This window comes from Trematomus bernacchii, unplaced genomic scaffold, assembly GCF_902827165.1.
Source record: "Trematomus bernacchii unplaced genomic scaffold, fTreBer1.1, whole genome shotgun sequence".
Classification (NCBI taxonomy): domain Eukaryota; kingdom Metazoa; phylum Chordata; class Actinopteri; order Perciformes; family Nototheniidae; genus Trematomus; species Trematomus bernacchii.
The window spans coordinates 72,232-99,922 of NW_022987712.1; the positions used below are offsets into that span (position 1 = coordinate 72,232).

General features: G+C 42.6%; 1 protein-coding gene across 1 annotated transcript; it reads right to left on the reverse strand.

The window, feature by feature from the left end:
- Positions 1-107: 107 nt before the first annotated feature.
- On the reverse strand, positions 108-27,482 carry LOC117491167 (high-affinity choline transporter 1-like). The gene is made up of 8 exons (XM_034141033.1): positions 27,074-27,482; positions 10,344-10,460; positions 9,862-10,017; positions 2,681-2,829; positions 2,374-2,517; positions 2,144-2,297; positions 1,080-1,297; positions 108-833 (listed from the first exon to the last, which is right to left on the reverse strand). Exons 1-8 carry the CDS (start codon positions 27,255-27,257, stop codon positions 273-275), a joined length of 1,683 nt encoding a protein of 560 aa, XP_033996924.1. The 5' UTR covers positions 27,258-27,482; the 3' UTR covers positions 108-272.
- Between the last annotated feature and the right edge of the window lie 209 nt (positions 27,483-27,691).

Below are 27,691 nucleotides of genomic sequence, written 5' to 3' on the forward strand. Positions count from 1 at the left end.
GCATCATTTCTTGACTGGCAGCAAAAACAACCAATCACAGCAGTGCTTCTCTGGCTGGCTCTGCCCAATCACAAACAAGAAGTGTTCTCCTTAAAGGAATACCCTTTCCGTCCAATGTGAAATGCTGTAGTGTTTTCTGAAATGCGATAGTGTTTTCTGAAATGCTGTGGTGTCTTGCACTTAAGGGCCACCGTACAACCCCTCCTCGTCAACAAATTCCCAAATTGGGATAAATAAAGTACATCTTATCTTATCTTATACACACAGGAATGCTAACAGTTTGTGCTAGCCATTAGCGTTGATGCCTCTGTCTGAGAGTTGCTTCCATTCAGTTTCTCACTCTCATTATGCTCTGTAGCGCCATCTGTTGGTGTGTCTGGTTGCAATGAGTGCTGGGTTTTCACTTTAAACACATCCCACTTCTCAGGAAGATGGCCTTTGTTGAAGAGCACAGAAGTCAGGTAGGAGAACAACAAGATGGCAGCAATGGCCGACAGCATGGAGATGGTTCTAACTGGAGAGTACTGGACGTAAACACCGTTCTCAAGAGTGCATCCTGGGAAGTGTATGATTGGTGCGATCCCTAGTGATGGGTCCCCACTTAGCAGTCGTACCATTATTCCCAACAACAAACCCATAACAGCCCCGTAACTGTTGGAGATGTCGACGAAAAGGACGCAGACGAGTTGAGGGAAGAGTATGACGTAGGCGATTTCAGCTCCGATGAACCAGAACAATAAGATGCTGTTTTTCAGGAAGGTAAGCGATGAACCACTCACGCCCACGACCAACACGGAGGCTCGGAGCACCCACTGGATCTCCCTGTCCGACGCCTGAAGAAGAAGAGAGGAAGAAGAACAGATAAACAGCACATTATTGAGACCTTTTTTAAATAACTATTTTATTGCTTTCATATCTCATTGATTCTTCAAATTATCTTGTTTTCTATCACACCACTCTATAATTCTCCTGTAGTCCATTCCTTTTTTTGCAAAGTACAAACTAAACTATCAATCAACTATTCTCATGTAGGTTTCTTTGTAATGTACCACACCAAAATAAGTATACATTTTCTTCACCTGGGGTCTCAGGATGTTCTTGTAAATGCTGGAGGTGAAGACAGAAGCTGCAGAAAGCAAATAGGAGTCGAGGGACGACATCGCGGCGGCGGCCACAGCTCCAATACCGATGATAGAGATGAAGGAAGGAGTGAGATGTTGGAGGCTGAGGGGCAGAACTAGAGCTGATTCCCCACGTTCATATGGAGACGGAGAACCGTACGAAGTCATGTTCCAGTCTAAAGCATGGACACAGAAGAAGGAGAGACTGAAAAAGGCTCACATTATCTGTGAGATTCTGAGACAAGCCTACTGTTATGTGAATATATATCATGTGAGGTGTTGAACAAAGTCAACTTTTCAAATTGCATTTTGCTGAAATATATCTTCTTTTCTAGCACATTTGCTAAAGCCTGCAGTCCATATAAAGATATAAGTGTTTCTTAGTTTGGTTTTCTAAACTATGTTATTCGGCAGTTCTTGTCAGGGTTTGGAAAGAGTAAGGACCCAAAAGCAGTAAGAATGTAAACTAAAGGCGAGCTTTTAGTAACTTAAAAGCTGGTAGAAAAATATAAAAACTGAAGAAACAGGTGAAGTCGAACAAAAGGAAAAGTAGCAAACAAAACTAGAACAAACCCGGAGGACTAGGAGGGAAGCAGGAAATCCAGAACCAAACCATACGAAAACGACAGGTGCTTAAATACATCAGTTTTCACAGGTTCCCTCAGTATTTGTCAGGGTAGAGCGAAGCAGACAGGACCCAAATGCAGATTTCACAGAAAATACCTTTATTTCAAGGTTAAATAGAAACAAACAGATCTCTTCCCCGTGAACACAGTCAAAGACAAACAAGGATCTCAAAAAAACTAACAGGAAAAAACGAACCTAAATGCACACAGGACTAATCAAAGAAACAAGAGACAGGTGAGGAGAAAACACAGGGGCACAAGGTGAACACAATCAGGAAATCAGGTAGGAGGGAACAGGTAGGAGGGAACACACAGACAGGAAACCAAAGACAGATCTAGACAAGACAAAACACAAAACACAGACAGATCGTGACAGTATTTAGAAACAGTTGTTACCTGTGGAGGCAGCAGCTGCCCCAAAAAGTACTGAAGGAATCCCCAAAAGTGGCAGGAAGAAAGCAGAAACATAGCAAGTGGTCTTTGCTGTCGATGTGGACGATGCCGACAAAGTCCTCTGATGAAGGCACTGATATCCCAGACTCCCCAGGGCCTTAAAGTCAAAACAGTAAATTGGTTAATGTTTTTTTATTAACGTGAATTGTGTTTGTAATTATTCACTTCCTTACGAAGAATAGGAAATCGTCCATCAGTATCCAGGACTTGTTCAGCTCCGGTGATCCTATCCAGGGAGTGTGCAGGGTGTTGTTCATCAGTGTGTGACTAATGTCCGAAACGTGGGGGTTCACCAGAGCAAAGGGAACACAGATCCACTGCAGAGACAGAAAAAGGTGTAAATAGAAACACACATAACTTTTAAAGATGTGAAGACACAGACAGTTGTTGTACATGAATTATGATTTTGATACACCGAATTTGACATAGCGGGTTCGGTGATGTGGTCCCAATAAAGGGAGTAGCGAGTAGCAAACTCACCAAGCTGATGAATAAAAGGATAAGCTGTACAATATCTGTGTAGGCCACCGAGTAGAGACCCCCCAGCAGAGTGTAGATAATGGCAACGGCAGCAGAGATCCATACGCACACACTGAAGGGAAAATCCAGGACCACAGTCATGGTTCCTCCTGTCAAACACATTGTATCAGGACAATGTTATAAACTGTGTTATTGGACTGTGTTGGTCAGGGATTGGCCATAACAAACACCAGGTTTATTGGCTGAAGACCTGAGGAAGAACTGCCCAACAACAACAACAACAACAACAACAACAGTGTATTTGATAGATTGAAAGAAACATGGACCATCCAATCTTTTATTTATACAATGCAGTTACTAAATGCTTGTATTATATCCCTCTGGCTATATGTTATAGTGTACGTCGTCTGCATAGTGATGGTGCAATGTAGTTGTTTGTTTACCATAAGCAATGCCCGTAGAAGCATCTAGTTGAGAAAGAAGAGGTCTCAAAATCTAGCCTTGACAACAACTGCCCCAAACAAGAATGATGCAGGAAACGATAATGCTTAGATTGGAGGCAAGCCAAAGAACAGGAAGGTTAGGGTTTTGGGGAACGCGCGGTGCTCCGCAGGAGCGTAGTGTGGTGCAAGGGCTCTCGGGTAAATATTTTTGTTTAAAAATCTTAAAAACTCCTGAACCAATACAAGTTTATAAAAGCCCTGTTTGGTCTGATTTAAAACATATTAAATGAAATAAAGAAAATGCAATAAAAGGGATCAAATCAAATCAGGTTTTATTTATAAAGCACATTTTAAAGCGATTTTTGGTCGAGCCAAAGTGCTGTACATGCAAATAATAAATAACACATAAAAATCAAACACAGGGAAAAGTCAGGAGTCGTGCTCCGCTCTGACTAGAAGGCCAGGGAGAAGAAGTGTGTCTTTAGTGAGGATTTAAAAACCCCTAGGGTCTGGGCCGACCTCACATGGAGGGGTAGAGTGTTCCAGAGCCTAGGGCCAGCTGCTGCGAAGGCTCGGTGCCCTCGGGTTTTGAGCCTGGTCTTGGGCACTACCAGCAGCAGCTGGTCAGCAGACCTTAAAGCTCTGGCTGGGGTGTAGCGATGGAGGAGTTCAGCTATATAGGCCAGAGCCAGCCCATTTAGTGCTTTAAAAACAAATAAAAGGATTTTAAAATCAATTCTGAACCGAATTGGAAACCAGTGAGGCCAGAATTGGGGAAATGTGGTCACGCTTTTTGTGGCCAGTAAGAAGACGTGCAGCTGCGTTCTGAACTAGCTGCAGGCGTCTAATTGACGCCTGGTCCATACCCACGTACAGAGCATTGCAGTAATCCAACCTTGTGGTTACAAAGGCGTTAATAACCCTTTCCAGGTCTTTAAAAGATAAAAACGACTTGGTCTTGGCCAATAGTCGTATTTAAAAAAAAGCAGGTTTTGACTACGCTGCTGACCTGCTTATCAAATTTAAAAGTGCTATTGAAGGTCACTCCAAGGTTCATGACAGAGGGGAGGATGTTTTTTTTTAGGGAGCCCAGAGTATCAACCGGAGAGACTGGAGGTTGGGGTCCAAAAAAGATGACCTCAGTCTTACTCTCGTTTAGGTTGAGGACATTTTGGCTAAGCCAGGATTTAATCTCTGTCAAGCAGTCCATCAATAGCTGAAATGAGTTGACATTGGAATTAAGAGGCAGATAAATCTGTACATCATCGGCGTAACAATGGAAGGGGATATTGTGTTTTGTAAGAATTTAACCTAGGGGCGGTATGTATAGTAGAAAAAGGATGGGGCCCAGAATCGAGCCTTGGGGAACCCCACAGGTAAGAGGGGCTTTGGCAGAGAAGCTGCACTGAGAAGCTACGGTCTGTCAGGTAGGACCTGAACCATGCAAGGGCAGAGCCTGTGATGCCTGCGGACTGTTCGAGCCGCGACAACAGGATGCTATGGTCCACAGTGTCGAAGGCAGCTGTCAGGTCTAACAGCACCAAGACAGCTGGGCTACCTGAGTCGGCGGCTAGGAGCAGATCATTAAAAACTCTTAAAAGGGCTGTTTCAGTGCTGTGCATGGGTTTGAAGCCAGACTGAAACTTTTCATGGATGCCATGCGTGGTTAAAAAAGACTGCAGCTGTGCGTAGACTACTCGCTCCAGGGCTTTTGATAAAAAAGGTAGCTGGGAGATGGGCCTAAAATCTGCGAGAATGGAGGGATCAAGATTTTTCTTTTTAAGTAGTGGCTTAACCACGGCATGTTTGAAGGCAGCTGGGACACATCCTGAGCTAAGAGAGGTGTTTAACCCGTTACGGGCGGATAAACGCGCCATTTGCAGGAAACAACGTCTAAGGAATCTTAATATTTAATAAAACTATGAATGTTTTATATCCATGTAACGGGAAGAAACTCAGCTAACTGATCTTTTTAATTTTTTTTTTTCAAAAAAACCCACAATGCTAGCACTCAGCCTCTGAATTAGCAACGAGCGAAAAAATGTAACCTAAAACGGCACTTAAACTCACAATAACTCCCTTATTACTTATCCTAGATGCACAGCCAACCACTCGTTTTTGGTGTCCTGGAGACACTGAGGGTGTTTCTCAATCGCGAGTACGCTTGCTTGGTAGCACATGTCTGCCGAGCATCTTGCTTCAGAAGCGAGTCAAGAATACTTCCTGGCATTCGGAAAACGAAGTGTGGAACACGCCAGAAAGTGTGCAGGTGTGCGTCATATGAGAGGCCCCGCCTTACATCTTCCGCCACAGATTTGGGGAAATTGGTCCGTGCGCAAAGCATTGTGGGGATTTTAAGACCGCGAAGTCTACTCATGTGCAGACTCGATATTTCTCCAAACGGAGTACGCCGGGCTCGGTAGATTTCCAAGTATACTGGAGATTGGAACAGTACTTCGGCGGCACTCGATGACGTAGTATGCTTGAAATAGTGGCTCTGAAGCAGCTTTACTCGCGATTGAGAAACACCCTGAATCTAGTGGTGCCCTCCTCAACACTCAGTGATAAACATTTGCGACGCTATAAACGAAAGCGTACATCATAACAGGCACATAACAACGCTAACATGGCTTACCTTGGTCAAAACTGGTCTTCAATGGCATTAAAACGATAAAAAAACGATGCTGCAGTTAATCCATAGGTTCCTCCAATGTATCTGTGCCTTCTTTGAAATTATTTCTGATAATCCATAAGCAATAAAACTGCTTTTTCGTTTCCAAATGCCAGAGCTAGAAATAGCTTCACTCTGCTGCACATTTACATGCGCGCAGCCCCCACCTTTTCTCTTCACAATGTGTGTGTGTGTGGGAGCCTCCCCCTTCGATTCTATTGGCTCTAACGGTCAGAAAGTGGTGTCAACCATCCAAATCGACCAAGGGGGGCCAGAGATATGGAAAAAAAACAATTTTCACCCAAATCACCTCAAAGGTGGGGTGGTTTTGGCTAAACCTCTCTAAAAAGGTCAAATGTCACTTGTTTTGCATCAATCTTGATACAGGGTACTTATTATATGTTGTACTTTGGATTCCTAAAGCTTTTAGTCTACTAACCCATCATCCAAGGGTAGTTTTCACTATCTGTAAAAAATAATTTTTGGACGGACAGTTTTTTACTATGTAAAATCTGAATTTTCTTTAAAATAAAAAACATTTATATTGATTCTGACATTTCTACATCCAACTCACAGATGTAACCTTGCTTTGATAAAATAAATTATTCATATAACCCTTTTAGAAGTTAAGTTGTAGTCATTTGTTTTGGGCATGTCATTTTCGAGTCTGAAACATGAAAAACAGGCTTGGTGCTTAACAGGTTAAAAGTAATAAAATACTTGCTCCAACTGAATCAAAAACATCTCTGAGAAGGCGAGAGGGAATGCTGTATGAGGTGCAGTTTGTCGGCCGCAGGTGCTTGACTACATCCAAGAGAGAAGAGAGGGATACAGGCTCAAAGTGGTCGAGGACAGCAGGGCACTTCATGGCCTCTTTCTCAGGTCCTGAAATTGCATAAAGTCGACCCTTAGGAATGGGAGACCCAGCAATCAAGTCAATTGCACAGTCATAGGGGCGGTGAGGAGGAAGAGCCAGAGCCTTGGACTTACTAAAGACTTCACTCAGATCGTGGTAGCAGGAAGGGACTGAAAGTACATCAGGAAGATATATTTTAGGGATAGTATCCTGTCTAATACTCCCAGTGTTACATCTCCTGTCAATCTCTGCTACCGGTTTTAAACAGTGATCAACGCAAGTCTGTCCCCACCCCTCCACCCTCCCAGAGTGCCAATCTATGTGAGGGTTATGAAGTTTCAACCAGGGAAACCCCAATATGAGAGGATGTTGGGCTGAGTTGAATTAGTGAAATGACATTGTCTCGTGATGGTTATCATTACATCTTATTTCTAAAGGCTCTGTTTGGTGAGTCACTTTGAACAACAGCCGTCCATCAAGAGCACTTGCTTCAAGAGGCTGGGGTAGAGGTTTAGTTTTTATGTTCATTCTATTTACTAAACCCCAATCCATTAGACTTTCGTCTGCCCCTGAGTCAATAAGAGCACCATAAGTAAAAATATTGTCTCTGATTTTTACCTGGATGCGGGTCAGGGTGCGAGGAGGAAAATCAGAGGAAGAGATTCGGCTCACCAACGTCCTCCTCTTTATTGATGAGCCTCCTCTTTTACCGGACAAGCAGCTTGTGGATGTCCGCGCTGACCGCAGTAGAAGCACAGACCCTCCTTTAATCGACGCTGACGTTCTGCCATAGACAGCTTAGCACGGCCCAACTGCATTGGCTCCTCCACGGAGCCAGGGGGCGCTGATGTCCGGAACGCAGGTGGTGAGGGGTGACGGGGCCTCCAAGAAGAAGTGGAATCCGGCGGCGAGCGTCTCCTCTGGAGAGACGGACCAACCGCATCCTTGAATTTATTCCTTCTCCTCTCCGCCAAACGATTGTCTATTCTTATTGCCATGGATATGACGGAGTCCAAGTCAGCGGGCAGATCGAGAGGCGCCAGCTGGTCTTGTAGGGGATCCGAGAGACCGCTGACGAATGCGTCAAACAATGCAGCGGAGTTCCAGCCGCTGTCGGCTGCAATAGTCCGGAACTCGATAGCGTAGTCAGCCACACTACGCTGATTTTGCCGCAGCTTAATCAGAGCCCGAGCTGCTTCTCTGCCCGGAGTGGTTTGATCGAAGGTTTTTCTCATAGTGTCTATGAAGTCGTCCAGAGACCCGCAGATGGGAGAGCCTCGGGACCACTCTGCCGTAGCCCACGCTGCTGCTCGACCGGAGAGATGGGAGATCATGAAAGCCACTTTGGAGTCATCCGTGGGAAAAGCAGCCGGTTGGTGTCGATAGTGTAGCTCACACTGTACGATGAACGGCCGGCAGCCTTCCGAACTCCCGGAATACTTCTCGGGTGGAGCCAGATGCATGGAAGGAATATGCGACTCAGTAGCCGGGTTGGGGTCAGATCTGGTCGCCGCTGGAACCGGAGGAGAAGCAGCCTGCAGGTGAGTGAGCACACGCTGAACCTCAGCTGCCAGCAGATTCACCTGAGTTGTCACCGATGATTGTAATTCCGCCTGACTGTTGGTTAGGTGCTGCACTCCATGCTGTATGGCGGCCATCTGGTCCTCTTGTTGCCCAAGACGTTGGCCCTGAGAGCGGATGGCGTTCTTTAGTTGGTCTGAGTCGGCTGAGTTCATTTTATTGGTCGGTTCGTACTGTCAAGGAGTGAACTCTGAGGCATGAACTCAAATGCACGAGTCAAACTCAGACTCAGGAGAGGTTCAAAATAAAGACTTTACTGGAATTGACACAGTAACAAAAACAGGGAAAACAATAACTCTCTTTCGAGGAAAAAACAATGACAATGATCTGAAGCTTTAGAGGTACGTATCACGTCTGTGGAGTAAGCTTGCTCAAAGTCCTGAATGAGGAAACGAACCGACAATGGACAGGAGGGAACTAGCACAATATATACACAGGGTAAGGGGAACAGGTGGAAACAATCAGGGCGGGGAAAACAATCACGGACGCGGGAGACAGATAGGGGCGGGGAGCGTGGAGGCCTGAAATGAGAGGGAGAATTACTATTCAAAATAAAACATAAAGCACAGGACAGAAGGACATGACAAAACTAACATAAAGAATAAACTTTCACAATAAGTTTCTTAGACATGACACATGTCACTGGCCAGGTCATCACATACAATCTTCGTGCCAACAAAGATTTCGTTGGGCAGCATGTTATTGATGAAGTTGAACAAGTAGGACTTTTTGTCTTTCTCATCGACGATCAGCACCGTTTGGACCACTGTGTTAACCGCCGCGAAGTCCAGGGCTCCCACATTAACCATCATGGGGTTCTTTAGATAGGACTTTGCCAATCGTCTCACATCTGTGGGCCAGGTGGCACTGGTCATGACAGTCTGTCGGTCGGGACGGATGTTGAGCAGAATCTTCATAATCTGGTTTTCAAAGTCCATATCCAGCATCTGGTCGGCCTCGTCCAGCACCAAGTAGGTGATGGAGCGCAGATTGATGAGCTCGTTCATCTGGAGGTCGTTCAGTCGGCCTGGTGTCGCGATCACGATGTCCACGCCGCTCCTCACCGCGTTGATCTGAGCTCGTCTGTCCCCTCCGTCATAGATACAGACACTCTCCGCCAGAGCCGTATAATAGAAGAGTTACGACATCTCCGTTCACTCCAATGGACCAGTCTTTTTACAGCAATGGCGGATCGTGTAGCCGTCAATAGTTCCCCGGGGGGGGACAATTTATGGTTGCCAGATGAAGGTTTGGGCAGCAGTGTACACTCCAATGAGGGTCTGAGGTGGAGGAGAGCTTGGCGATCGTAGACGAGCAGAGCAGAGACATTCTGACAAACATAGAACAGAAACAGGATAGCTAAAGGCAGAGAGCGGGAGCGGCGAGCCGACACAGGCGCCATCTTCCCACACACTGATCACAGCTGAACATCAGCAGGAGAGGAACCCACAGAAGAGAGCAGCGGCTGAAGCACAGAGCGTGTGCGGCGGGGTTAAAACCTGTACTCCTGCCCCCCCGAGGGGGTCCCCCCCAGTGGGGTGTCTGAGGCTGTTTCCCACAACATCTGGTAAAAGACCTGGTAAGTGGGTTGAAAACATCTGGCTAAAAGTCAACAATCTATATACCATACCTAAACCAATTAGTGTGCAGGGTACCCAGAGAACATCAAGACTAATTGAAGCCAGGGACAGTGTAGCAGTTATTCCTTTTCCATACTTGGCATTGAAGGGGTCCAGCAACGTCACACAGTTTCTGTCTCTCATCGGCTTTACAAACACCAAGCCACCTTAAATTAAAGAGGACAGAAAACATCACAATTAAAGAAACGAAATATAAACATTTTCTTAGGCTGCGTTTGAAATCACCTACTAAATATTAATCAAACTGAATATGAGGTGTGAAAGAAAACCCTAGATGTATAATACCTTTAAATACTTCTTTTTTTAAACAATTTATATCTGTAACAACTATTTGGAAAAGAGAAATTACATTTTTATGAAATAGTGATCTTTTCTTCAGTTCATTTTTAAATATTACAAATCTAAATGTTTTACCTATTTAATATTATCCGGCTACATTTGTTTATCCTGTCAGATGTAATATCAAACTTACATATAATAAAAGATGAGCTGTATGCCAACAGCATCAGGATAGCCCAGGTTAGACCCATTGATGGCAGGTACACCATCTCAGCTGTGCCAACAATGAAGCCTCCTCCGACCCAGGTAGCTACGGGAGAGATTAACACACAACAATTCAATTAGTGGACAAACAACAGCTATTTCAACGGAGCTAAAATAAAACTTTATGCCAAACTAAGAAAAAGTTTGAACAGATGGAGCGTCTTATTTTGGACAGTTTGAAACGCGAGGGTCGTGATTGGTCCGTGATTGGTCCGTGATCGGCCCGTGATCGGCCCGTGATGAAGAGCCGGCCCCCAGTCTGACTTGATACCGCCCCCGTGATAAATACATTTAATTATTGTGAAGCCAGCTGCAATGGATCATTGATCCACCAGGGGGTGCAGTGGGGTTCCACACTGGAGTCATGTGAAATCAACTTCGACACAGTAAGCTGGATGTACAGTATGTCTTGTACTAATGTATAGCGGATCTTTGTTAAGATCCATATGTCACAGATAGGATCATAGTCTGTGCTAAATAAGACATGTAATCATTTACAAAACATCACCATGTTGTTATTTAAGAAAATAATGTTGTTTAGTCGAAAAAAACGAACGAGAGGAAATGCAGCCGGCTCTCGATTTTTAATCCTAATTTAATCATCATCTTCACCACGATCATTTATGTTTATGTTCGCCGAATTGACATGAAATCACTGACAAATATGAATATACTGTATTCAACTTCATTAAAATGTTATTAACGTGCCTAAACTCAGTAATTCACTAAAACTATTTATATTTTAATGGAGCCTTGTCAGGCCGATCAAGTTCCGCGTAGCGGAGGGATCTTGATCCCTGGGTGTTATTTTTCCCCATAATGACCAAGTCGCTGCAAATTATCCCGCTTATTACATGGCCACATTATCAACAAAGTAACGACATGACTCCCAATATTAATTGAAATGCTTTTATGGATTTAGAAAATGTTTTTATTGATTTAAAAAATAGTTGTATGTATTGATTTAAATTGACATGCATCCGCTAAGAAAAATAGTCCGTTATTACCGTTTTTTAAACAGTCAGAATGAAACGGCAGCTCTCAGCTGTGTGTTTACACACCTAATGGCCCATCACAGCTCTCTCCCCCCCCTGATCTTTCTTTTCCAACAGTTAAGTTAACTGTAGGTTACTCTGAGTGACAAGCTTACAGTTAGTGAAGTAACACTTTTTTTTGTGAGTCACGACCTCGCTGTTTCATTCTAACATAACGCTCCAAATATGACTGTTTCCACTCGGACTTCAATACAGCAACACCATTGTTTGGTTTCCATGGTAGCGTGTCTATTTAGTAGCGTGCACTCCTTTCCTGTAAATTACAGGTCCAGCCAGGCAAAACAGTAATATGAAATATGAACGTTAGTTTTTAACTGAAATGATCAAATAAAGTCAAAATGTCACAGTGTTTACAAACATTGACCATACCGTGCAGCCCCCACCCCCCTATGTTGAGTATAGCCTACTCTTTGTTTAAAACTAATTGGCCATCGGAATGTGTGTGTCCCAACCCCCCCCTGTGATATCTCTTCTCCAGCAGTCTGTAGGTTTGTGTTCGCATATTTATGCTGTCGCAGTTCTTGTTGTTTCTATCGCGCATTGCCGGTATGAAAGGGTCTGTGCCGGAAATATCAAGATAACACGGCAGGGTCCGTTACAGTTTGTTTTCATCTGATTTCAAATAAACAAAGTCTTGGCTTTCAGAATATTAAACTTGTTTCGGCAAATTTAGATGATAAATACAACTATGAAGGTTCAAGGTTCAAGGTTCTTTATTGTCAATCTGACATAGCTACAGAGTAATTATGCAGTTGAAAATCTTATGTCACAGGCTTCTCCAACAATGCAACATAATAACATAACATAATAACAATAAGAGCATGAGCAATACAAAAATAATAATAGTTATAAAAATGAAATAAAGTTATGATGTGGAATAGTGCAGTATGAGTCTATATACAAGTTATTGGAATGATATATATATATTAGGTATTAGATACATACTACTGAGTAGCAGATGAATGTTTGATGTTTCAACAAAATGAAGCTTGTAACGGCATAATTACTTAAGCGGAGAACGGAGTAATTTAACGTTACAGCAGGCATAACAACAGCCGGTGTTTATTTTATTATTATATATAGTCGTTATTCATTTGTTTTAAAGCTCAATAAGGAAGATTTAAACTTTCACACACGTTGACCGGCGAAAAACTCTGCCCGGTTCACCTACCCCCCTCTGAGTGAATACCTGTTAACTTCACATCTTGTCACAAACTTTTTGGAAGAAAAGACTGACCCAATATATCTTGGTTTGATTTGGAGAAGGCTTTTAAAGCCTATTGTATACTAACTCTTCCCGTCAAGAATATGAATAGAACTTAGATAGATCACTTTACATTTCTGCGAATGAATAGCTAAAAATATGTATTTCTTAATAAACTAAATAGGCCACCATTGGTAGCAGTTCTCATTATATACTCTTTTAAATTCTATCATTTTATAAGGACTTTTCAATGTTCGACATCGCGTGAAACAGAGGATTTCGACATTCTGTATTCCTTGCTTACTTCCTTAAACCTTTTCTCCTCCTTATCTCTTTCATGACTTTTTATTTAATGCCGGTGTTTATTTTATTATTATATATAGTCGTTATTCATTTGTTTTAAAGCTCAATAAGGAAGATTTAAACTTTCACACACGTTGACCGGCGAAAAACTCTGCCCGGTTCCTTCGGCCCCCACCACGTTGAATAAACAGAAGGCTGCTTTTGTGGAGGAAGTTACAGCGCTACGTACGCACATTTAGCTTTCAGTGTTACTGACCTGAGATGTTTTTATTACATTAATTAATTACATTGACCATACCGTTCACCATCCCCCACCCCCCTACTGTATGTTGATTTTTGACATGTAAATGGGTACCTACCCCCCTCTGAGTGAATACCTGTTGTACCTGTCCGGGGCTAAGCCCATAGGACGATGCTCTGATGTCATTACCCTCGCACATTTGTCATATGTTTACAAAAAACGATGTTAACACTTTCTCGTTCTTAATATATGCTATATTTAGGGTCGATATGTGTTGAATTTACTTTAAAATAGCAGATCACTGTGATTCGGCTTAGTGAACGTGTGTCTCTTCCTCCGCGGCTCCTCCGTGCAGAGAGGCCCCCCCCCGTTGACAATTCACGAGCGTCTAACTCTCTCCCCCCTCCCCCGTCGCACCTTCTAACAGAGCCCCCCCACATATAAAATCCCAATTTAACCCCTGGCCTCTGGAGCAGAAATGAAAGAGTTTTAAAAATGTTTACGTTTTGGTAAGTTTTTAGGGAAATGTTGTAATATTGCAACGTTGGCCTTAGGTGGGAGCAGAATTTCTGTATTTCTACTCACATTGTCTGAATAAATATATTGAACAACTAAGGGTTCATTTGCAGGATTGATTGCTTACTTAGCCCTATATCAGTATATAGCATGAATAATAATCACACATCACTCATATTTGTTATGAATAATCATTTATCATTTATTAAATAGTAAGTCGCTTTGGATAAAAGCATCAGCTAAATGCAATTTATGAAAGCCTCACTCAGGATTTTATTAACAAGTGTTTTTATTGCTCTTGGGGCATTAAAAACAAGATTTTAACTTTAGTTTTTTATATAATATCTGCATTTTCTCTTGTGAAAAACGAAGTCTTAGTTTGGCCATAGTTATTTAATATATAGCGCCATCTCCTGGTTAAATCCTGAAATTGAAAATCTGGCAACGCCCTCTTGGAAAATAGTGGGAAGGCTTAACATTCCCAGATACTGGTCTTTGGCAGGTCTTAGGCAGGTAACTGGCTGGTAGTAGGCAGGAAGCTGTATGCTGGAGTCTGAAATAAGATGCTCCATCTGTATACCTGTCACGGCTGGGCGGTAAACTACAACAGGACCCAAATGCAGAAGATTGGTTGAAAACAAAAACTTCTTTAATTGCGGAACAAGGCCAGGCAACAGGTAAAATAAGGCAAGGCAAAACAAAAACTCCTTCAGAATCAAAATCCGTCCAGCGACATCAAGAATCTCACAAAGACTGACAGAAAAACCAGAACTGAAATGACTAATCACACGAACAAGACAGGGGGGAGGAGAAAACACCGGGGCACAAGGTGAACACAATCGGGTAATCAAGCAGGAGTGACAGGAAGCAACAGACAAGACCGGGGGGGGGGGGAACACCTTTCAAAATAAAACAGGAAACCAAAGACAGATCTTGAAGGGACAAAATAAAACAGGGAAAACTAATACGGATCATAACAATACCCCCTGTTTAAGATTTCAATCAGCAAAAACTTACTTTAAAGGTCACCTTTTATTGAAAATACACTTTTTGCATCACTTTATGTCTTTTATACATAAATATGTGTCCCCGGTGTGTCCCGGTGTGTCAGGAGACTCACAAAGTGTCGGAAAATAAAACCCTCTCTCTTTTCCTCCGTACAAATCTCTAAAAACGGAGAACAACGGAGCTGATCAAGATTTGTGTCCGATATGACGTAATATCTGAAATGATTGAAATCTTAAACGAGGGGTATATGCTCCAATTATTTTTCTTAGATTGGCATAACACCCTTTGTGGAAATATCTGTTGTTTGTCCACTAATTGAATTGTTGTGTGTTAATCTCTCCCGTAGCTACCTGGGTCGGAGGAGGCTTCATTGTTGGCACAGCTGAGATGGTGTACCTGCCATCTATGGGTCTAACCTGGGCTATCCTGATGCTGTTGGCATACAGCTCATCTTTTATTATTTGTAAGTTTGATATTACATCTGACAGAAAAAACAAATGTAGCCGGATAATATTAAATATGTAAAACATTTAGATTTGTAATATTTAAAAATGAACTGAAGAAAAGATCACTATTTAATAAAAATGTAATTTCTCTTTTCCAAATAGTTGTTACAGATATAAATTGTTATAAAAACAAAGTATTTAAAGGTATTATACATCTAGGGTTTTCTTTCACACCTCATATTCAGTTTGATTAATATTTAGTAGGTGATTTCAATCGCAGCCTAAGAAAATGTATATATTTAGTTTCTTTAATTGTAATGTTTTCTGTCCTCTTTAATTTAAGGTGGCTTGGTGTTTGTAAAGCCGATGAGAGACAGAAACTGTGTGACGTTGCTGGACCCCTTCAATGCCAAGTATGGAAAAGTAGTAACTGCTGCACTGTCCCTGGCTTCAATTAGTTTGGATGTTGTCTGGGTACCCTCCACACTAATTGGTTTAGGTATGGTATATAGATTCTCTCTGTTTGTACACACACACACACACACACACACACACACACACACACACACACACACACACACACACACACACACACACACACACACACACACACACACACTTTGTATTGTATTATTGTATGAGAGAGGTTCCAGGTTGAATTGAGGCGAATATTTGTAATGTTCAGGTTGTTGTGTTTAATATTCATGAGGATATTTGTCATTGTTCAAATGATAATAAACAAACATATAAAGCATATTTGTCCACTCATATGTTGATAAGAGTATTAAAAACTTGAAAAATATCCCTCTAAGGTACATTTAGAACAGATAAAAAATGTGCGATTAATTTGCGATTAATCGCGATTAACTATTTTAATCGCGATTAATTTGCGATTAATCGCGATTAACTATTTTAATCGACTGACAGCCCTAATAATAATATAATAATAAAATACACGGAGCCTCTCTTTTTCCTCCCTCTCTTCTGACAGCGTCAGTGTCTGTCTCATGCAGCAGCTGATCCAGTAATGAGTGACCCGGCCGACAGTAAAAATAAACATATTTATAACTAGTTTAGGTATAGCTAAGGGTGATGATCTGACTTGAAGTGTGTTTTTTGCTCCGTTCACTGCTGCATCACAGCGGGAGGAGCTGCAGGTGAGCAGAGCTGCGTGTCTCCGTCCTGTCAGATTAGACTTCACTCGCGTTTATGTCCATATCAAGAGAAAGATAAATAATCTGAATTCAATGTGCAGTTTACTTTGACGCGGGGGTGAGCAGCAGAGGTGGGGAGAGGCGGGGCTATTGCGTCATCATTATCAGAAAATGATCGTATAGGGCAGGGGTGGCCAACCTTTTTTGAAATGAGAGCTACTTTTAAAGTTGCCAGTCTGCCGAGATCTACCAGTCCAAATAGAGAGGCGTAGCCCTTACTGGCAGCCTACTACCAGGTAAATACACACTTCTACTTGTATAAAACTGACCTTTGTACGATTAATACTTCATAAAATACTGCAGATCCTTTATTTTACCTCTTTCTAATCTACACACATACAAGTATTTAACTGAAGTTACACAACAGTGTTGTTGATACAGAGTTGGAGTTTATGCACACGTCACATACTGTACAGTTGAACAGTACTGCCACAAATGACACAGGAAAAAAAGAAAAGACTCTGAACCCTTTCTTTGCCATATAAAAATATTGTTGCTTCAAATGTATAAATTAGGCTTACTAATAAGACAACTCAGATCTGAAGCTACACAGGAATCTGCTGCCAAAGTGCAATAAAAAATACAAAATTAATAGAATCAAACCCTTTTTTTGTTGCATTTTAGTAGAGTATAAAAAGAAATGCCTTTAACCTCTTAAGCCCTGAGCCTGTTTTTCAGGTCTCAGGCTCGAAAATGACATTCCCAGAACAAATGACCATATCTTTCCTTCTAAAAGGGTTAAATTAATAATCTTTTTTCTCAAAGTAATGATAAACCTGTGAGTTGGATGTAGAAAAGTCAGAATCAATATAGATGTTTTTTATTTTAAAGAAAATTCAGATTTTACATAGTAAAAAACTGTAAATTATAGTGTCCGTCCAAAAATTATTTTTTACTTATAGTGAAAACTACCCTTGAATGATGGGTTAGTAGACTAAAAGCTTTAGGAATCCAAAGTACAACATATAATAAGTACCCTGTATGAAGATTGATGCAAAACAAGTGAAATTTGACCTTTTTAGAGAGATTTAGCCAGAAAACCCCACTTCTGGGGTCATTTGGGTGGATTTGACCTATCTCTGGCCCCCCTTGCTCGATTTTGATGAATGAAATCTCTTTATAACCGCTGGAGCCAATGGAATCGAGGGAGCTAACTTTTCTCCTCCGATTTTTACATAAAAAATGGAATTATGGATTATAAATAATTTCTTCAAAGGCACAGGTACATTATCAACCTATGGATCAACAGTTGTAGCATTTTTCTTTTTCGTTTTAATGCCATTGAACACGTCTTTTGACCTAATTGACAGCTACGGTGAGACGATCTGCCGTAAAATTGTTTTTGTTACAGCAGCATAAAAGGCATTTTACAATAAAACAAAACTACAAAATATACAAGAATAGAAATAAAATAAAATAAAATATAAAATGTCGAAATAGAAAATATACATGCAGATATTATATATACACATATATATATATTAAAATATATGAAATATGGAGTATTAAATATGAAACAGATTATGTATGAGTAAAATAAAATGTACAGCGTGGTTTTATTTCAAGAGAAACTATGGAGCAGAGAGTTCTCTTCCAGCCAGAGGTGATTTATTGTACAGAGTTATTGCAGTGGACAGGAATGTTTTCCAGTATCTGTCCTTGTGACAGGGGAGCTGCAGCAGTCTGTTGGAGAAGGAGCTGCAGCAGTCTGTTGGAGAAGGAGCTCCGTTGACTGTCCAGCTGCAGGTGGAGAGGATGGGTGGGGTTATCCATGATGGACAACAGCCTGTTCAGTGTCCTCCTCTCCACCACAGCTTCAAAGGGTTCCAGCTTGATGCCGATGACTGACCCAGCTTTCCTGATCAGTTTATTGATCCTGCTGGTGTCACCGGCTCTGATGCTGCCCCCCCAGCAGACCGCAGCAAAGAAGAGTGCACTAGCCACAACAGACTGGTAGAAGATCTCCAGCATCTTACTGCATACGTTGAAGGATCTCAGCTTCCTCAGAAAATAGAGTCGGCTCATCCCCTTCTTGTACACAGCGTCAGTGTTGATCCTCCAGTTCAGCCCATTGTCTAAGTGCACTCCCAGGTACTTGTAGACCTCCACAACTGCCACATCCTCTCCCAGAATGCACAGGGGCAGAGGAGGAGATGTCCTCTTCCTCCTGAAATCAATGACCATCTCTCTGGTCTTGGCCACATTCAGAAGCAGATGATTTCTTCCAGTCCACTCAACAAAATCACCCACCAGCGCTCTGTACTCCTCCTCCCGTCCATCCCTTATACACCCTACCACTGCAGAGTCATCCGAAAACTTCTGCAGGTGGCATGACTCTGAGTTGTATAGAAAGTCAGAGGTGTATAAGGTGAACAGGAAAGGAGACAGCACAGTCCCCTGTGGGGCTCCAATACTACCAACCACCACATCAGACAGCACACTGCCCAGCCGGACGTACTGTGGTCTGTCCGTGAGGTAGTTGGTAATCCAGGAGATGGTGGACGAGTTTACCCTCATAGCCTGCAGCTTGTCACTCAGTAGCCGAGGCTGGATCGTGTTGAATGCACTGGAGAAATCAAAAAAGGTGATTCTCACAGTGCAACCCGATCCATTCAGGTATGAGTGAGCACGCTGCAGCAGGTAAATAATGGCATTGTCCACCCCCAGGTGAGGCTGGTAGGCAAATTGCAGAGGGTCAAGGAATGATCTCACCTGCGGTCTGAGGTGGGCCAAGACCAGTCTCTCAAGCACCTTCATCACATGAGATGTGAGTGCTACAGGGCGATAGTCATTGAGCCCAGAAGGAGTAGTCTTTTTAGGGACCGGAACAACGCAGGACGTCTTCCACAACACCGGGATGGTCTCCAGGTGCAAGCTGAGGTTGAAGAGATATTGCAGAACAGGAGCCAGCTGGCGGGCACAGGTCCTCAGGACCCTGGGGCTGATACCATCAGGGCCAGCAGCCTTGCCTTGGTGGAGTTTTTCCATCTGTCTCTGGACCTGTCCTGTGCTCACAGTGAAGCGGGGGGGGGGGCTTGATGGCAGGGGGGATAGAGGGGGGGGGGGGGGTCTGAGGCAAGATGAGCAGAGGGGGGGGGGGGGGTCAGCAGCAATGTGAGCAGAGGGGGGGTGCAGAAGCCAGGCTGGGTGGTGGAGGAGAGGTGTGAAGTGTAGGTGGTGAGCAGAGGGGGGATGCTGACACCAGGCTGAGAGGAGGAGGAGGAGGTGAGGTGAGAAGTGGAGGTGGAGGAGACAGCAGCGGGCGGAGAGCTAAACCTATTGAAGAAGGTGTTCAGCTCGTTGGCCCTCTCCAGGGTGCCCACAGTCAGTCTGTCTCTCCCTTTGAAGCCAGTGATAGCCTTCATCCCAGCCCAGACATCCCTGCTATTGTTCTGCTGGAGCTTAGACCCCGGCTCCACGAGGACAAATACGGCAAAACGCATCGGAGTAACGCAAACGCAACCGCAAAAAACCTTCCGACCACACGCAATATACACCGGATTGTGTCAAGCTCCACGAGACGGCTCCGTTTACATCCAACCGCTGGAAAAGCTGCAGTACATATGCCGAACCTGTACGTGGCGCTGTAACTTCCTCCACAAAAGCAGCAACTTCCTCCACAAAAGCAGCGAAGAAGAATGGTTGTCATGGCTGCACTTCTGTTTATTCTCCGCGGTGGGGGCGGAGGGAACCGCGCAGAGTTTTTCGCCGGTCAATGTGTGTTAAAGTTTAAATCTTCATGCTTCCTCATGCAGCAGCTGATCCAGTAAGTAAACCCGACAGTAAAAATAAACATATTTATAACTAGTTTAGGTAGTTTGAGAGGTAATTAAAATAGCTAAGGGTGGTGATCTGACTTGAAGTGTGTGTTTTGCTCCCGCTGCTTCACGGCCGGAGGAGCTGCGTGTCTCCGTCCTGTCAGATTAGACTTCACTCGCGTTTATGTTCATATCGAGATAAAGATAAATAATCTGAATTCAGTGTGCAGTGTACTTTTGCGGGGGTGAGCAGCAGAGGTGGGGAGAGGCGGGGAGAGGCGGGGCTATGAAACGCATGACCGTATAGGCGACCCCACGGCCCCGTTGGACCCCCCAGAGCGCTCCGTTCCCAGATCTATCCACCTTTGGACCCGTTGTCGTTTGCGGGGTCTGTTTCTACGTTTCTGTTACGGCGTCGTCGAGCTTAAAGGGCTATACACATGAGAAATATGCGGATTCAACCCGTTTTCGTCCTCGTGGAGCCTACACCTTAGTCTCCAGCTTCTTCCTGTAGGAATCTCTGCCCCTCCTCAACTTGTCTCTCAGCTCATGCTGGATACTCTTCAGCATTGATTTGTCCCCAGACTTAAAAGCTTCCTTTTTCGTATTTAAAAGAGTTTTCAGGTCACTAGTAATCCAGGGTTTATTGTTGGGGAAACAGTTGACAGTTTTAGCCGGTAATATTGTTTGTTCACAGAAGTTGATGTATTCTGTGATGCAGTCAGTCATGTTATTGATGTCCTCTCCATGTGGCACACAAAGCACGTCCCAGTCAGTGGTCTCGAAGCAGTCCTGTAGAGCCTCATTAGCCCCTGGAGTCCATTTCCTCACAGTCCTGGTGGATACAGGCTGCCTCTGCACCAGAGGGACATATTTAGGAGCCAAAAAGACGAGGTTGTGGTCAGATCTGCCCAGGGGGGGGAGGGCAGTGGCACAATATGCATTCTTGGTATTAGCATATAAAAATCCAGAGTATTATTTCCCCTGGTGGGGCATTTGACATACTGAGTGAATGTAGGCAGAGATTTGTCCAGTTTTGCACGGTTAAAATCCCCAGTTATTGTGATGAACCAGACTGTATCATTAAAACTACAAGTACCAGCTCTAGATCCTTGACTTTAGACAAACAATTCGAAAGACCAATCTTTATTTGAAGGTGCCTCTTAACCTGAGATATTAGTTATACAGTAATAGTATTAACAATCTAAAAAAACTGAGCAACTCAACAGTCAACTTTATATTTCTTATTGTCTAAAGCATTTATTATTTTCATTTTCCCCCTCTCATATTCAGTGTGGATGGATTGAGACAGCGTGGTGTCCAGAGAGCTGCAGAGACTTCAGGGAGAAACCTCCGTGTGATGGACGTCCTGTCTGTTGGTTTGGAGAGGACTGAGGGTCTTTCCTCAGCGAGGAGGACCAGGCCTGATGGAGGAGCCCATGCATAGCTGATGCCACCTGATCAGGCCTAGTCTGTCACTTTATTTGACTAAATGTGTTTACTTATACATTTAATAGGTTTACACCTTCTGTCCATATGTGCTTTTTATTTAAAACATGTTTGATTAACTTTTGGTTCACATTTCAATAAATTGAATTTGTATTTATACTCCTTTTGTCCATTATTCTTACTGAAAATGTTAGATTACACATTCACATCCGACTGAAGATTGGCCCCATTTATTTGCGTTGCAAACTCTGCGGTACAAGGTACATGTTGTGAAGCTCATGAAGTGAGGCAAATAGAAATAATCAGCTGATGGAGTGTAGATGTGGAAATAGGTGCATCCGATCAGCTGACTGTGTTTTCACAATAAAAGTAGTTTCTTAGTGAATGTCCTGTACTGGTCTTAACATCTCATAACATCAGCTTTTAATTTTCCTATTGGATGTTTTTCTTGATCCTCGGAGAAAGAGGAGATGCTGAGTCGTGTCTTTCAGGCATGTCCTTTCCTAACAAAAATTACAGGAAACATAAAACATATTATTGCAGAACAAGTGTGTTATTTATGAAAGAGGTGTGCTTGTGTTTAGGGGCTGTAGATATAATTATTTTGTAATTGTAATGTTTTTTTTTATTTCAACAGTGAGCTACAAAGACAATCAGATTATGAATGAACAGTATGAAATTCATCAACATTGAAATGTATTTTATTATCAAAATAATATTTAACTGTTATTAAAACAAGCTTGCTCTGTTGTCTCACTGAAAGAATAACTTTTACCACGTTTTTACAGACAATATTGAGAGATAAATAGCAGTTGTCACTATGCGTTAAATATCTTTGCCTTCAATACCTTAAATTAGAAAGCTGACTGTCATATTGCTTGTTAACATCTAAATGTAACCCTTTGCATGGAAAACCCCTCAACTTCACTGTTGTGTAGGTGATCTAGTATTTAGTATTGTTTAATGGAATGTATAGCAGTGTATTAAAGTCAATACTTCATTTATTTAAACCAATATCTTTCTTGATTCTTTGTACAGTATGAAAAAAGAGTATTTGTACCTGTGCTGAAGTTCACTGCTGTGAGGAGTCCAGTTCTGTCTCTCACTCTCTGGTCCAGCCTGTCTGCATCACCTGGACACTTTAAACAAACAGATATATATGTAAAGAACCATGTGTACAAACAATATAACTTATTCTCTTCTGTTGAACATGTTGGATTGTGTATTGTCCGAGTCAGGGTCCTTTTTATTTTACTGTAACTTTGGAAGTTGTGTTACCAATGCTTACTGTTTATTTGATACCAATTTGGTAATGCAATTAATAAAAACAACAAGGTTTGGGTTCGTTCTTCAGATGACTGTGATGTTAATGTGTAAACTCAATAATGAACTCCAGCTCAACCAACCATATTGTAATATCTAAGTAATCATCTTGAAATATGACATTAATAATTGTAATATACACACATCTTATTGTGAGGTTGATTTCACATGCACTACTTCGACGTTAGCTTGTCTACATACTTGAGCATAGCCAATTTAAATTAACCTTAGCGATGCATACAGTTCCTACCTACATAATAAAATATCTCTCTAAGTTACAAGGATGACCTTATTTTATCAAGCTCAAACAGAAGCCTTTTGTTCTACAGTATTATCCCACTTAACGCTTAACACTTGTCTATTTCGTTTTAACCTTTATATATACAGTCTATGGTTTTAAGTTAACTTGGAGGCTAAGATTAGCATCGTTAGCACCGATGTAGCTACAACTCGCTTACATACTAACCCAAGCCTTAACATTCATTACGTAGCTGATTGAAATCATAAACACATAAATAAAGTACTCGAATTTCACTTACCGCAAAACGGCATTCATGCACCGTCTGTTTTAACCGCAGAGCGAGTCACAATAGTCCGATATATAAGCATGAAGAACAAACAAACACGGCCGGGGTCAAGTTGTGTTTCCTGGATGAACTGAGCAGGCAGAGTCCCTGTAGCTTCACGGAGCAGGGAGCAGGCAGCTAGCAGAGAGACAAGAAGCTAACAGCAGCAGTCACTTGACAGAGCTGTCACTCAATGTAATCTGTGCAAAAACTTTAAGACCTAATATAAATAAAAGGGTCATGTTAGAAAACAATTCACTCACAGATTCATAATCATGAAGGTGGAATCTAACTATATACATAATAATATTTATTGCATCCAGGGCTAGAAACGTTTTTTTTCTGCTGTGAAATTGGGCATTTTAACATGGGGGTCTATGGAAATTGCTCCTTTCTGCAGCCAGTGCCTATCGGCCAATATATGAACTGCAGTTTGTGGCACTTCCGTATTGGCGTCCCGGCTCTTCCCCAGAGTTTGCCGCTTGGTTCAAGTGCATTATTCTGGCACAGGAAGATTATGTTATAGGACATTAACGATAAAACAGAATATTGTTGTTCTATTTTTAGACACATCTCGCGATCGACTGGGAATCTCCCCATCTACTGGTTGGGCACCCCTGGTATAGGTCGTACACACGGAGCCGTTGGACCCCCCAGAGCATTGCGTATGCCGTTCTATCCACCTTGGGACCCGTTATCGCTACCATAGTCGTTTACTGCCATATTCTGTCGTCCTAGTGTGGCCGAACTGTCTATATGACACAAAACGGTAACGGAAACTACTGTATGCGTCCCCGTGGGGCCGGGGCCTAAGAAAAAGTTTGACCATATACCTGTCACGGTTGGGCGGTAAAGTATAACAGGACCCAAATGCAGAAGATTGGTTGAAAACAAAAACTTCTTTAATTATGGAACAAGGCCAGGCAACAGTACAAGTAACAGGGCTGAAATAGAGGGGTATGATGCATGGCTAGAATGAGTGATCTGTTTGGTATTTTCAAAACACTTCAGAGAGATGTTTTGTATAGATATGGTCCTATAATATATTGTTAAAATAAAGCAAAATAGGTGAACTTTAAGAGAGGTTTGCGAATCATTTAATGAATAACTCTGGCATGATGCACACTACGAATGGCCTTACTTTTCCAACAAATTATCTGAATGGTTTTCTAGTTAAATAAATCAAACTAAGTGACAATGCTTTTACATTGTGCCCACATGAATGAATGTGTGGAATAATGGTGTCTTTCTTGCGTTTCTTAACCCTTTTTCTTTTAGACAAAACAACTTCAAGGAGTTGTTTTCTCATTCCTCATTCCTGACCATAGCCTTCAGCCACTTATCAAACTCACATTCTTCACAGCTCGTATTTCAACAGGTTTTTTTTTTGGGTTGTTTGTGTAGGAACTCAACTACAGCAAAATTAAGAATATTTGTATCAACAGACCTATCAATACATCTGCTTGATTAAAACTGTGTCCGTTGTTTTGCATCCAGGTCACATGACACCTATAGAACTTTAACAGAACTGTACAAATATTTCCTTTACAATCACGCCTTTTTAATCTTGCTCCAGGACATTGGTATCGAAGGTACTGCACTCAGGTGGCTCCAGTCCTACCTCTCCGACAGATCCCACTTCATCTCCCTCAACAACCACTCCTCTGCCACAGCTTCAGTCACCCAAGGTGTTCCCCAAGGTTCAGTACTCGGCCCCCTCCTCTTCATCATCGACATCCTCCCCCTTGGTCAGATTCTCCGCCACTACAACCTGGACTTTCACTGTTACGCCGACGACACCCAGATTTACCTCAGCACCAAATCCCCCCACAAGCCCCCCCTCACCCACATCGACTCCTGTCTGAGTGCAATACAATCCTGGATGCTACACAACTTCCTCAAACTCAACATCAATAAAACTGAACTCCTCCTCATCGGCTCTAAATCCACCCTCAGCAAAACCTCCAACAAGACACTACCATCGATGGCACCCCTGTTTCCCCCTCCACCCAGGCAAGCAACCTTGGCGTAATATTTGACCCCACCCTCTCCCTCGAGCCCCACATCCGCCAAGTAGTTAAAACCTCATTTTTCCACCTCCGCAATATTGCAAAACTCTGTCCCTCTCTCCAGGGCTGGCTCTAGACAATTTGCAGCCCTAGGCGAGATTTTAGCTGGCGCCCCCGCCCCCAGCCAGAGAATCGTACAGTAGAAAAGATAAAGATCAATAGAGTATCCAAGGAATACGCAATAAAGTAAAATGCTTCAATCTGGTGCACTTTGAGCATAATTACTACTAGATCTAGGGGGTACAACTCTAAACACCCATATGAAAAAGATCGGTTTACATTTTAATAACCAATCACCTACCATAGCCAATAACAAATGAATGTAACTTATTTTATTTTTGATGTTCATCATATCTTATTTTACCTAGTTAACATTTATTTATGCATATTTTTGTATCTCTCCAGTTTTAAAGGATATTTTTGGTTTCTGTCCTATAGTATACATTGAAATGATTTCAAACCTGTTCATCCCAATAATTACAAAGGAGTGCCTTGGAAATATGTGTTTACATAAATTGTGATCAAACCGTTTGAGACCCACTGAGATAACTTAGACTAAAGTGAACTATCTAAACCCTCAGAGTCCTTTACCTGTTGTGCACCGACAGAAATGTTAAGGGAGTTTCATTTTCATGTTGTTTTATGTTTGTTTTGTCACTCATCATTTAGCTGTCATTCCAGGCTTCCTGATTATCTACCTCTTGTGTGTCTCCCGTGCTCATCAGCACCAGCCCCGCCCCTGATTGTTTCCACCTGTGTCTTGTTGTCGTGTGTTTAAATTCCCCAGTCTCCCGGTGTTCATTGTCAGTTCGTCTTGTCTCATGCCTAGGTCAGATCTATGCTCTCCTTGATACCAAGATGTTTTTGTTCCTCACTACGTGAGCGATTTTCTTTTGTTCACTTTTTGTCATCTCATCCTAGAGATTTGATAGTTTATTTCTGTTCTTCTTTTGAAAATAAAGTATCTTACAAATACTTTACCTCTGTCTCCTGGGTCGTGCAATTGGGTCCTATACCTTGAGTTTCTGAGTTCGTAACAATACCTCACTGAGCTGTAGTTATCAGCCTCTCAGTCTGACTGGAGAGGACTCTCCCTCCACATTATTGTAGAAACATCTTCTTCTTATATCCGTTAGAGCAGCTAGCACCAGATTATAATAACAACAGCACCGGTACCGGTGCGCTCCCACGCTCACTCGCCCTTTGGCTGTGAGCTGCGGGCGCCTGATAAGCCAACATCCCCCATTTTCATCACTTACAGCGCCCATCGTACAGGGCAAATGAAAAGTGTAACCAGGGGGAAAAGGGTTACATTTTCTTAATTATGAATATTGTTACATCAAGGCCGAAAATTAGGATGAGCACCAACGGTAAAAAAAAAAGTGTTTCCCTCCCAGAGCTACCAGCGCAGCGCATCCCCAGATCTGGCGAACATCTATAACGCCAGTGCTACGGGCCGGCCCAGCCTCTCTCACCCGCCCTGTTTAATTCCAGTTTTCCTCCTCACCTGTCATTGTGAAGATCCCCACCACCAAGCTAATGCTCCGGTTTCCCAGCAGAGCCATATCCATCCCAGTGGCTGCGCTTCTCTTCTGTTCCCTTTTGGACTTGAAAGAAGCCCAGATGCCGGTCCCAAGAACCAGCAGGTAGAAAATCACCATGGCTATCAATCCTGGGATGTTAACAGCCATGATAGATGCTGACTGACTCCCCTACTAGCTGACGTCTGGCTGACTGAGTGAAGTAAATCAAGAAGAAAACCGGTCTAATTCAAATCTTTTCTTATTTTTTACCTGACGTAAATGCCTGATCAAAGCTTAACACTTGACAAGCATCGACTTGTTTTGTTTATCAGTGATGTTGATCCCACCATTACAAGGAACGCCTTCATCTTTGCTGGCGTCTACTTTAGTTTAATCTGCCAATAAAAAGGATAGCAAGTGCCAGCAAGTAACGAACGTGGAGCTCAAATGATTGATTTGCTGTCATGTTTGCTGCATGTGAATATGATCACCGGAATAATCCTTCACAACAGCAACAGTAACAACAAGGAAGAAGTTGTGTTCCTGTTGGTGTTATTCTCCAGATTTAATTGAAAACCACTTCTGCAACCAATTCAACGTAC